This window comes from Drosophila teissieri, chromosome 3R (assembly GCF_016746235.2).
Source record: "Drosophila teissieri strain GT53w chromosome 3R, Prin_Dtei_1.1, whole genome shotgun sequence".
In the NCBI taxonomy this organism is placed as follows: Eukaryota; Metazoa; Arthropoda; class Insecta; order Diptera; family Drosophilidae; genus Drosophila; species Drosophila teissieri.
Window position 1 is genome coordinate 9,621,504 of NC_053032.1, and position 13,384 is coordinate 9,634,887.

At 42.7% G+C, this 13,384-nt stretch overlaps 1 protein-coding gene across 4 annotated transcripts in view; it reads right to left on the reverse strand.

Moving 5' to 3' along the window:
• Positions 1 to 13,384, reverse strand: part of LOC122620680 (nicotinamidase) — a 28,289-nt gene that overhangs the window by 8,918 nt on the left and 5,987 nt on the right. The window contains exons 2-4 of one of the 4 annotated variants that reach the window (XM_043798269.1): positions 3,934 to 3,964; positions 3,086 to 3,253; positions 2,027 to 2,213 (exon numbers count right to left, since the gene is read on the reverse strand). The exons of 1 other annotated variant lie outside the window; for it this stretch is intronic. In XM_043798269.1, coding sequence (XP_043654204.1) covers positions 2,027 to 2,213; positions 3,086 to 3,171 — 273 coding nt within the window. In that variant the 5' untranslated portion in view covers positions 3,172 to 3,253; positions 3,934 to 3,964. Of the gene's footprint in view, positions 1 to 2,026; positions 2,214 to 3,085; positions 3,254 to 3,417; positions 3,541 to 3,933; positions 3,965 to 13,384 lie in introns of those variants that run through there. 2 more of the 4 variants (XM_043798270.1, XM_043798268.1) reach the window with 2 other exon arrangements.

The window sequence follows — 13,384 nt, forward strand, 5'->3', positions numbered from 1 at the left end:
AACTAAAAGCAGCTTAAAGGTATTCTGCATATCAGGTGGAAACTCATCATTAAAAGTTTTTCTGACGGCAAGAACACCGAGAAAAGGATGGCCAAACTTTGAACATAGCGAAAAATGTAAGTACTAAAGCAGTTCCAGGCAATTACTGGATTTTTACGTTTTCTCTCTGTCCATCATACTCTAAAAGACCACTTTAAATGCCAAAGACTATTTAAGCTGATAACAAAATGTAGCTCAGTCTACTAAAAAAAGTATATATATAAATGTATAAAATGTAAATGTAAACTCTGAATAAACTTTACTTTTCACTGAAACGAAAACCATTAAAACATACTTATAATCTCTGTCGAAATCGAAGAGTACTGTTAAATGCAGTAATGAAACAGGATTCAACCAAGAATCTAATAAAGACTTTTACCCAAACAACGAAAAAACTCGTTTTCTTCCATTTACTTTTATAAAGAATTTTATCCATCATACTCTACAAGACCACTTTAAATGCCAAAGACTATTTAAGCTGATAACTCAATGGAGCTCAGTCTACTAAAAAATGTATCCAAACTCTGGATAAACTTTACTTTTTACTGAAACGAAAACCATTAAAACATACTTCTGATCTTTGTCGAAATCTAAGAGCTGTTAAATGCAGTAATGATACAGGAAACACGATTAAACGAAGAATCAAATAAAGGCTTTTGCCCAAACAACGAAAAAACACGATTTCACCTATTTAGTTTTATAGAGGATTTTATTAAGGAGCTCAGTCTACTAAAAAATGTATCCAAACTCTTGATAAACTTTACTTTTTACTGAAACGAAAACCATTAAAACATACTTCTGATCTTTGTCGAAATCTAAGAGCTGTTAAATGCAGTAATGATACAGGTAACACAATTAAACGAAGAATCAAATAAAGGCTTTTGCCCAAACAACGAAAAAACACGATTTCACCTATTTAGTTTTATAGAGGATTTTATTAAGGTTCTTTTATAAATAGGCTAAACATTACAGAAAATGTCTCGTCTTTGATTTCCACTCGAGGAAAAGAACAAAATCCAAAACCGCCGAGCTTCAAGTAGCTTAAAGCCGGGTGCAATAAATAAAGAAGTCTTTGCAAATTGGTACCATCACGTACGCAATTTTATGGCAGAGACTGTGGCAAACAAAGTTGTGATGCAGATGGAGATGTGCAAAAGTCATAGACTACAACAATAAAATTATTTGAAATTTTTTCTGCCCATTTCTATTTTAATATGCTGGGGCGGAAGACGCAGAGGACTTGAATGCAACTTCGTCCATAATTCCCAACTTCCAGTTCCCCGTTTTCTGTGGCATTTTATTTGTCACGCGTTTTTATCTCTTTACGTGCGGTGTCTGGCCACTGTGCCAGTGTGTGTGAGTGTGAGCGTGTGTGCGTGTCTGTGTGCTCTAAGTGTGTGTGCGTGTGTGTCTGTGTGAGGCAGTCCCGGCATCGGATTATCACATTTGCATATGCCGCCGCCTGCTGCTTCTTCTTTGTGACAGGCCAGCACAATGATGATGATGATGGAATGGATATGGGAATGGGAATGGCAATGGGAATGGCAATGGAAATGGCAATGGAGATGGAGATGGTACGCGAAATACGAAATGCGGAATGGAAATGATGATGAAAGCATCCCTGGGAGACCCGTGACGTGTGACATTCGCTGTAAGCGACATTTTACCACTGCCCAAGCACCCGAATCCCCCGAAAAATCCACCCCGCCGGAACTCCTTGCAGTCCCAAGGACTGATCAGGATTGAATTACACACACAATCCGAGTAGTCGGCCACTTTGATTGCAAATTTTAGCCTCATGTGTGTGTGTCGTGCTGGTGGTGGGATACATGTTGACAAATATTTTATTATCACATTTTTTATGATTTTACGAGTCCCCGGATGAGAATCACTGAATAACGCAAAACGTTAACCGCAAAACAAGAATTCATAAATAGTGCGAGAAAAAGCACCGAGGATGTGCGAAACTCTCTTGACTCTGGCTCACCGTTTTTATCCACTGGTTCCAACAGAATTTAAACTCCTCCCGGTCGATGAAGCCGTCGCCATTCGTATCGAAGACGGCGAATATCTGTTCAAGGCGCTCGGGGGGCACATCATAGATGTGCCCCTTGTCGTTGCGGAACAGAGCTCGACAGATTATCGAAAACTCGGCCAGACTCAGGCGGTCATCACTGGGAAAAAGGGTAGAAAGTCGGGAAAACTCATGTTAGAAAAATGAAGGAGTTGCAAGAGTATGAGGAAATATAAGAGCATTAGCGAAGCAAATTACCAATTGGGTTTGACATAAATGTGCTTGAAAAGTTTATGCAATTATGTTCGTAGTCATAGATAAACCAAAACAAAAGTATGACTTTAAAGTTTGTTAACACACCTTCCAAAAAAGAATCGTACAATATATAATATATATTTATTTTCATTATTTTCCGTTAAGCTATTTATTCACTTAAATGTTCACTAATTTTAAGGCACTCGGCATCAGACAATTCGCTCTATTATTCAAATTTGTTAATTGATGAAATAAAAATCGCAGTGTCTGGCAAAGCGTTTTAAAACCATGCACACTTTATTCGTGCCATTTGCATTTATTGATTCACTCTAAAAATGTCCCATATAAAATGGCTCAAAATGTCAATTAAAATTAATGTACGTCATTTTACGTTGGACAGTCTGTTATAAAATAAATTGATATTCCATTTGCCGGTCGGGAACTGAAATATTTTAATGGTTGTTTATTTGTTTCAAACGACCGTGAATATGCTTTGAACATATATTTCAGCAGAGTTTTATTATTTGTTTATTTGTTTTGCCAAATAATCTACTTTGTGGCTTGTGGTAACAGTGTTTAGCAAGCCCATATACAATTAAAAAAGTAATTATATAATTTTGAAAAGAAGTGTTAAAAAAACAATTGGCCTGCGTTCCGATTCGAGATTATATAATTACAGGATTAATTTATAAATTGTCGATTATTTGCTGGTGCACGTAATACAATTAGTGCGAAATCCCTAGGATTTCGCCACACTCGCTGCTTCTACCAACTCACCCATCCTTGTCGAATGCCGTGAAACAGGCGTCCATTGCTGATCCGTTTGAATCTTCGATGACAATTGGCGGTGTAGGTGAATCCATAACGGCGACGATGTTGCCAACGTCCAAACAAAGCCAACGAATCCAGCAGCGAACTCTCACTTAATGAAGCTCCCGCAGCCAGCTGCAAGTTAAAGTGAAGCCATCAATAATAACAACCGCACACACAGGGCCACACACGTAAACACTGTTGGTGGTGCTGGTGGTGTTGGTGGTGCTGGTGGAAAAGCTATTTTCCTTCAAGAGAGTGGGTGGGTGCAACAGCCACAACTCATACCGCCCACTCACTGAACTCTCTGCGCCCACGTTGCTGTTGTTGTTCTTGTTACTTTGGGCCCGGCTTAGCCCGCTCAGCTCGAACGCTTGCCAGTTACTGAAAAACTGGCTGACTCGCTGGCTGGGCTGACTTCCTTGTGCTCGTTTCGATGGCCAAGCGCCGCTTGCCTTCCATAGTTTTATCGAATAAACAACAGACACACCGCCCGCCCCACGACTCCACAGCTTTTTGGCCAGGCCAGCCAGCCGGGGCATTGTCATGGCGACGACGTCATCTTGTGGTTTATTTTATTTATTTGATTTCCACCGTGTACGGCTGCGGCACTCCCACCATTTCCCCCTGCCACACCGCCTACTCAACCATCCATATCCATCCAAGCTTTTGTGGCGGCGCCCGCAGACGATTACCTGGCGTTTTTCCTAATCAAGGAAGTGCGCATTTTACACTGAAGCAGATTTATCTGTCCTCCGCATGTTGTTTCTTCATATTTAAAGGGAGACGGGATTATTTTAAGTAACTTTACTTACGGTAACGTAATATGTGTGTACAGTTTAAAGGCTGCAAATTGATACAAATTAATATCGAATTATCCACCTAGACATCGAAAATAATCCTGGCTATAATTCATTTACGCGTTAATATGTTTTGACTCAAACTCAATGTAATGTGCAAAATATTTATCTGAAACTGAGCTTTTAAAATGAATTAATACCGCTTTATGCACTAGTTTAGAAAGTCAGTTTACATTCGTCTTTGGTCATTTAGGTCTTCACATTAATTCGTTTAAGGTCTAAAATATAAATTAATAAATATTTAATTATCTAACAAGTCTCATTTAAATTCCTATTTTTCCTCTTTTGCTTGGGTTTTGTCAAACATTTCTTACACCTAACACTATTTTATTATGCGTTGCCATCGAATTGCTATAATTTTTCCGACTGTATCTGCAGTGATTTTCTGCTGTTCACCATAACTTCTCACCGGATTTTTGGGACAAAGTTAATGGCGGGACACCGGGAGGTGAATATGAAAGTTTTCGACATTTAGCCTCGAAATGCGGGCCCTCTGAACGCCAGGAATCGGAGTTGATTGTTGTGGATATGTGAGAGGTTTTGAAAAGCGTCAAATAAGTGGAAGAAGTTGAAGGATCTGAAGAAAGGAAAGTTTAGGGGGAAAAGGACTGAGGTACAGTTGCGCGCGGGGTTCTTGAGTTGCCATCTGCTAACAAGGCCAATTGCGTTGGCTGCTTTGGCATTTCTGACTGATTTTCCACGCTCGAGTGTCAACTTTTCATCTAAGTTAACAAGGTAACTCAGCATTTGCAACCACTTCCATTCCCTTTTCCTCTTTTGTTACACTTGCCTTTTTGAGATATTAGTTTTTAAGCCTCGGTTCTCGGATTTCTTCTATTTGAGTTTCGTTTCGTTTTACAAAAAATCTCCTTTGGCTGCATACATTTACCTGCAGCTTATAACATTTCATTTTCCCAAGGCCTAAACCCCTTTGCCGCATTCCTTTTCCATTCCCCGGTAAGCCACAAAGCCATAGATTTCCATTTAACTTTTAGTCCTATTTCATCCAGAGCTCCCAAGCTAAGCTCCCAACATTGTGTCCTGCTCCAGCTCGTGCCATTCTGGCATCCTTTTTCTTTTCTAGTACAACTAATGCGCAGCAGGCGATAAATTTAAATTTGGACGGCAATGTGTGTGTTTACTTAATATTAAAGATTTATGCACAATATGTTGGCTGCGCAAGGTACAAAAGGCGCAATAAAATAAAAAATATGACCATGATTTATGTGGGGGGGGGAAGTCTAAGGCGGGCTGTCAGTGATCGCCGAATATCGCTTTAAATTGCCAAGTAAAGATGGATACTCTGATACAATAACAAGTTTGCGGTTTCATTTGGCCAATAACTTTTGGCCGGAGATAAACAAACATAAACATGAACAAAATGCCGGCGAGCGATAAAAATGCGCATAATTTCGCTGAGCTCGGCACAAAGTTTGTCCAAATAAACTTAAGTACAACTCCCGGCATTTGCAACCTCACCCCCCGGGAAAATACAATCCGAAGCCCCTGCTCAGTCAGAGGCGCCCCGAAACACACTAATTGAAAACTATTTTTGGACGGCAGCCCTCCTCCTGGGAGCCCGGGGATCCCTGGGTTTTTGGGCTTTTGAGCCTTGGGTCTCGGGTCTCGGGTTTCGGGCTCCTGGGTTTCGGGCTTCTGGGCTTCTGGGCTTCTGGGTTTCGGGTTAATATGTAAATGGCGGATAACGCGAAATGTGCAAACTTTGGCTGCGAAACAATTTACGCGGCATTAAGCGAACGCGTGCGCACACCTCACCTCATGGCCTCTCCTCCAGATTGCTTTCGATTAAAGTTGTCGACGTCAAAGTCATTGACTAAATAAAGAGCATCCATAAAAGCGGCAAAGTAGTTAGCCCCCACCAACCGGCCAAAAAAGCTGAAGAAAAAACTTTGACAATTTGAAACGACGGGGAAGGACGAAAGTTCCGCAAATGAAAGTCAGCCAAGAATAAGAGAGAAATAACGAAGCCAGCACGTGTCCCGATTATGAGTTCGACTGCCAAAGGTGACAAAGGGGGGGGGTGGCATTTTCCAGGTGGCGTTTTTCGGGGGTTAAAACTTCAGTTGTACCACGGAGCAGGGAACAGATTCCAAGTTTGCCCCCAATAGATTTTGATGGCCATGAATTGCCGGCAACTGCGTGATACTTCAGAGCTCCGAAGGTTAAGCAGTTTGAGCTTGTGGTGGAACAGTTAGTTGGTGGGGGCTTTTAAAAACACCTTGGACGGGGGTTCCACAAGTGCACTTGAGCAAATACAGTAAATCATTTTGTATTTTATTTAAAATACGAGATTAGGGCTTAACAGACTTTTGAAATGCAGGATAATTGCAACATGACGTATAACAATAAATGTAGAAGGTATTTTTTTCATTGAGATTGCGTGGTAAATCACCAAGTGTAACCACTAAATCAAATCAAACCCCTTAGCTTATCTACCATAAGTGCTAATCACAAAGGTGCGCCTTACAATAAACTTGTTTTATCAATTTTCATAGGAACTTCCGCCGCCCTGCAAAGCCAAAGAATCCGCGAGGCACTTGAAAACTTCTAATGCTCTCCCCGAACACGAAAAAAGTGGGGAAACTTTAAGCTGCCACCATAAGTCAGCAGCCAAGGGAAAAGCGGATGCGGATGCGAATGCGGATGCGGATGCTCCATCCGGCGGAGCAGAGTTAAGACGCTGGGGAAAGTGGCGGAGTGGGCGAAAGTCTTGCATAATTTGCCTGCAAAGCGCTGAAAAGTAAATTACCGCCTAAGACTTCCTGTATTTGTTGTTTCGGCAGTGGGCGTGTCAAAAGTAGCTTGTCACGGCGATGGGATCAGCTAATAAACCACGCATCTCGCATCCCGGGCCACAGCTCAAGCAGCAGGACCTGATGAGCAGACACAGCAGTCGCAGCAGACACAGGAAGCCAGGAATCCAGGAACCAGGGCCAAGTGGAGCATTTAAGAGCAAACGCCTTTGGGGCTCGTCAATTGAATTGCCAAAAAATTTAGCAGCTTCTGCTCGGCTGGCTCCGGTTGGGGTGGATTGAGTAGGCTCAGATGATGGAAACTGGGGCCTGGGGTGAAGACGGCATACGGGATACGGGATACGGGGTAAATCAGGCAGTGGTAAATTGGTATTAAAGCGAATTGCCTATACCGAACTTCCAGCTCCTCAAAAATACATGCTCTTCTAGAAGGCCAGAAAACAAAATCAAGGGGAATCTCTTTAGAATACTTGTCTTTTGTTATAAACTTAATCTGAACTAGTTTGATAGACCATAAATCTACTCAAGTCTTTTAACGAAATTTATACATAATTGTCTTAAAAAGTTGCATATGAACATACGGGCTTATGAACTAACAAAATTAAGAACATTTTATAAACAAGACAACAATATATATATTATATTTTCAACAACTAGTTTGAGTTGCGAGGAAATGGCATTACACAATATCGCTCGATAGTTCCAGCATTTTCTCCAAGTGCAGATAGGGCTGGGCCTTGTATGTGTGCTGCCTATAAAAGGCTTTCAATTTTTTTGCTGTCTGCTGGCGCCTGGTCCTTCGTATAGGTTTAATGCAGGCACGTCAGCAGCAGCAATTTGGAAAGGAGCAGCCTGAAAAGCAGAAGCAGCAGGAGCTGCGATGTTGATGGTAGCGGTAGCAGGATCAGAAGGACGACAGGCTACGACATTGATGGATACGCAGTTAAGGAATGCCGAGTCAGCCTTTGCCTGCAGTAGGTGTCAGTCAGTTCCTCAGCTCCTCAGTTCGTCAGTCAGTCATCACAGCCTTCCATCAATCCGTCCATCCGTCCATCCGTCCATTCGTCCATCCGTTCACACACGGATGTGTATTGTGTGTGTGCGATGGGTGGTACGTGGTTGGCTTTTATCACTTGTTAGTATCTAAAAATACGTGGCCCACATGCCGCCTTTCATTTCATTTCAGTTGGTTCGGTTTGGTTTGGTTTGGTTTGGTTTTTCGCTTGGTTTTCCCTTTCCAGCAACTCTAGCATTCTCTCTCTCTCACCTGAACCGCGCTTAAATACAAAATGATAAATTGCCATTTTGACTGCGGTCCCTGGTGCGGCCTCCAATCCACAAAACCCCCGCCCGTCACCCTGGCCGCCCACTTTGACCCCGGCACCCCGGCACTGCAATAACGCAATGAACTGAACTCCAATCCCCTCCACTCCCATCCCCTCCCCACCCCTCTACTCCACTCAGCTCATCGCAGTCCCAGTTTGTTTTGGCCTCGAATGCCTGCTGCTTCTGCTTTTTGGCCTGCAAACTGTTTTTGGCGCATTGGCTGGGCTGAAAAATGTTGGCGTTACGCGCCGCTGATGTCGACGCCCAGATAACATTAAAACGCGAATACGTGGCTTTGCAAACACCAGGACCACTATGGCATGCCCCCCACCAGTATCCATACCAATACGCACACCAATACCAATGCCAATGCCAGTACCACTACCAACACCAAGACAAACAGGCACGCACACAGGCACATCTGCATGCCCAGATGGAAAAGATATGGAGGAGCGGTAATGGGCCGCCTCGGATCGTTGATTCTTGAAGGCGAGGAGGGCACAGTGGGGCAATAGTGCCAAATGGACCACTCTGCTCCTGGCAAACTAATGGATTTCAAGAAAATTGTATTACAAAAAGGATAGGAGCCCCGCAGATACGTTGTTAGTAATGCCCTTTGCTGGCGTTTTGTAATGGCGTTTTAAGATTCACCCAACAAGATTCACCCAAATGCTAATGTTAACAGCAAACCGCTATTTTTAGTTAAAGTTACCTAAACTTATATAAAAAATAAGTACAAGTCTAAACCAATTGGTGACACTTTCTAATTGAAAACGTAAAATTGAAAGTACAAGTGTAACTAATACTACTTAGGCCATTTTAGAACTACTGAAAGCCAAAGGTCACCACACGAATGTCAAATGGCAATCGAAGTTCACAGAGTTTCATTAAGTTTTCAACAGCTAACTGCAAACATTCGCAACCTTTGCCCGATTTTATTTTAATCTTCATTGAAATCGCACTCGACTACGGCTTCCCCAGGGGAAAGTGACCCTCCTTGGCCCATCGACCAATATCCAATCCAATATCCAGTGATAAACACTTTGCCGCACTCTCGGCCACCTCGGCCGGGTTAATATGGAAGCCATCCACACACAATTACCCATAAGAACCCTTTTGGCATTACACCAGCTCTGCTCAAAGGCCATGAACACCACATCCTCATCCTAATCTGACATTGCAGCTTATCCCCGAAACAAAACGATGGAGGAGCCAGATGGCATAGGGGTTCCATTTTGGGATAGCACAAAAAAGGAGAAACCACTCACCGCATAGCCAACTCAATTTGGTGGCCATCATTGCAAACGGCCAAAAACACGGACAAAACAGTCGCAGCAAACTTCAAATGGCAAATGGCAAATGGCGCACAACTTCATTTAAAAGGCATTACGACAAACATTTGGCCAACAACTCCAGCAACGACAACAACAATGCCAGCACTAACAGCAAGGATAACAACTACAGGCAGGACAACAACAGTTTGCACCTTTTTGGCAAAAGCGTTGACATAAACGCTGGCCCATTAGCATTTTTTATGCATTAATGACAAGCCACAAAAATGGACACATCGTCATGCATATGAATGAGCCAAAGGAGGCGCAGGATACCTATCAATGTGTGAATGTCCCAGTGTTGGAGGGTGTGTGTGTGAGCGTAGGAGTGTGTGAGTGTGTGAGTAGGGGAGAATGACTGTATCTGCCAGGACACACGTGCATGTGTATGGGTGTGGCCATCCCACCAGCGACAATAGACACTAAAACTCATCAAACGAGCGAGGGATAAAAAGGGTCGAACGCAACGGAAGCTGAATTGGCGGGCACCCTACATACAAATTAATTGAGCTGCTTTCGACTGATTGCAGTCGATTGATCTGAGCTCGCGCTTCAGGATTTCAAAAAGGGAGTGTTTCACTGTACTTCTGTACAGCAGAGGGCCAATATTTTAATGGATTCTTGTTCACAGGAAATTATTTTCTCCAATATTGCTAGTTTTCTGAGAAATATAATTTCATTTCGAATTTACCCCTATAATTGCTTATTCTTTTTCATTTAAAGAAATGCTCTTAGTTTTAATTAGCTGTAGTTCCTAAAATCACTGTTTATCATTTTGGAACTTAAGAGCTCCTTTACGATTCATTCGGACACAAGTTGTATAAAAAAACAAATAACAGTTGTTTACCTCTCATTACTATTATTACTTGCCAAACTTTGAATGAAATCATAGGGGTCATGAAATAATATTAGAGACAATCGCTGTTATCGTATACTGTTAGTTTTAGAAGATCGTATACAAATCAATTAGAAACTTTTCCAGCAATCTCCAAATTCCAGAACCTATTAAAAACGAAATATTTTTGCGCAACCAAATAACTTTGCAGCCAATGTGCCTGCCTCATGCTTTCACGACCTGTCCGTGGCTTAATAAATTCCGGCTCTAAAAAGCGGTGGAAAAAATATTTTTGACAAACTGCGCATAGATGGCGTACGCTGGAGATAGATGACGCCTGTGTTGATAAGCGCTCCCAATTGCGGATGTTTTGAATAATCGATGCTTCCTGCTTGCCATGCATACGTGTGTATGCGTACGCGCACGTGTATGAGTGTGTATGGAAGTGTGACTGTGTGTGTGTGTGTTGGTCCTTGCGCTGGGCTGTGTGTTTGCCCAGGCCCTAGTCTATTTTCCCTTCTATGGCAAACTCCGCTTTTTTCGCTGATTTTTTCACATAAATTTCAATTTTGAATCGCTCGCTGGCTTTCTGCATTCATATGCAAAATTTCGTTTCTCGTCTCCGCATTTTTATTTGCCAATTAAAAACAGCCGCAGGCTCCGTCCTCTAGAATCTCCCAGTCCGCATTGCTGCCGCTGCTGCGCCGAATTTAAATACAAATTGTTTGCAGTTCCTTCTATTTTGAGGGGAGGAGGCACTCTCGGCCTTAGTGTTCCTCCACCTGCAGCGGACAAAAGGCAAAGCCAATGGCAGGGTGTTGCATTTAAATTGCACATTGAACTTTGACATTACGATAGCAATGCAGAGGCAGCCCCAGAAGCGATTGAAGATAGGATCTGGCAGTTGCAGCCGCAGCTACTGCCTCTCATTTTTCCAGTTTCGCCAGTTTGTCCGGGAAGCTCAATTTATTGGCCAAATATGCAAGCGAAACGAGCTGCAGCTAAATGCAAGCGAAATGGCAGCCATTGAGGGGTTAAGATCCCACATATGTAGCTTCAAAAACAGTGAAACTTTAATAGTTCAAAGCTTGTAATATACATTTTCACAGTTAATTGCCATTGCAGTCCTTGAACAAGGTTTTCCCAGTTCACCTTTTTCGGAAAACTCCCTTATGTACTAACTATACAAAAATTAAAATCAATTTTTGCGATTCTCTTAAATGTAAAAAGCAGTTCGTAACATACATCGTAATAGTCATTAAAATCACTAAAATCCATTTATGTTTGTTTCTGTTAGCTGTTAGCCAAGTTCTACTGTATCTATAAAGTTTGCCAGGGCACGTGTTGTTAGCTTACGTTACTGATTGCGTCATGAAATATTGAAAGATTGTTAGGCAAATTGCAAAAGGATTGGTTGGGGGCGTCTGCTGTTTCTATGGCAAATGCAGGTCATGCATTCAACTCGCATTTGATTCAAGGCCATTCCAGAAACCTGAAAAGGTCACCGCAAAGTGACTGAGATTTCGAGTAATTTCATTTCCAATATAGCAAGCAGAAATAAACTTGACGTGGCAATTTGCCTTCTAGAAAAGGTCGTGAACTTCGCACATAAGCCAAAGGTAACATTTAAAGTTTGCTATCAGGAAATTGAATTACAAATATGTAAATTAAAGCCTAATTCAAAGTATATTATTAGCCATTAGACTAATATTATACTCATTTTCTGAATGACATACCTTACCTCTACACAATATGACTGCTCTTTAGAAGACTGCAGGATATGTTAGTGGAAGGCCAGGAAAAGCCCTTTCCAGGCAGAAATCGCTTTGTAGAACACACACCCAAATAGATAAGTACACCCTGTCGTGCACACGCATTCAAATGGGCATTCGATTCAGGTCACTAGCCAGGATCCCAGGAACTTCCCCGCTGAAGAGGATGAGCGGCACTGATTTGATTTGATTTCAATTTCGGGCCACTTTAAATTGTCTTAACCCAAACACATGGAGGAAAAACTGAGCGAATTGGGCCAGATAAATTAAGTAGCTTAGCAAGACAAAAGGCTGAGGGGGAATGGTCATTGAGGCAAACGGTTAAGCTGCTTTAAATCACAACCCCCAAAATATCCATGGCCAGCCCATCTAAACTAAGTTGTTGGAATTGGAAAATCTGGGAAATTCGGGGGAAAAACTAAAATAATAATGAGAGAGCGGAGGACGGGGAGCGCGACGGACAATCTTCATTCAAGTGGAAGCAGCTGGCTGATTGATTGATTGATTTAAATTAAAGGCATTAAGCGGTCGGCCGGACGTTGAATTTAATCGATCAAGGACACCAAGGAGCGACACACTTTCGCAATTGAAAATTGCTTTATGTGCGCCTTCGGCTGCTTAACTTCATCGTAATGTCATTTTCGAGCCCTTGGACCAGGGCACTTCACTACAGGCTCAGTTCATCTTATGTCCTCGTATTTTATGACACAAACAGGCGGCGCCTGAATTTACGTGGCTCCTTTGGGCACCATCTCCTTTTCTCCGGCATACCAAATAAACCAACAAATCAATTTGCCAGGTGCCAGGACACCGACGTCAGGAGCTACGCTTAGCTTTATTTCACTCTTGGTCGAGATTTATGAGCCGAGGGCGCGTGAGCTGGAAAAAAGCATCTGAGCAGGTCGAAACTTGAAGACGGAGAAAGTGTGAGGAACCGGCAAATTGTTTTTGTCTTTCCTTCGGATTTTTTGCTGCCTTTCTTACCCTGTGGCACTGTGGCAGGGGAGAAAAAGGACAGTTCTCCTGCTAGTCGCCCGGCTGACCAGTCAGCATTTATTATTTATAATAGTCGACGGCTCGCCTTTTTTGCCTAGCAACCTTTCCTAATAGATGGGCCCAATCCCAAACCAGATCGCAGTCCCAGCCCCAATCCCAGCACGGAATTCCAATCCCTAGCCAATCCGCCACCCACTCGAGCACTTTGTGCCACATTCAATTGCTTTACCGGTTTGTTCCTAGCCGGGCTTCTTTTTGCTCTGCTGGTATTGCTATCAGTAAACATTTTATTGTCACACACTTGGCACAAATGGGACATCGCCGGCTGCCACCGTCTCCCCAGTTTCCTCGGACCCCCAGTTGGCCCCCAGT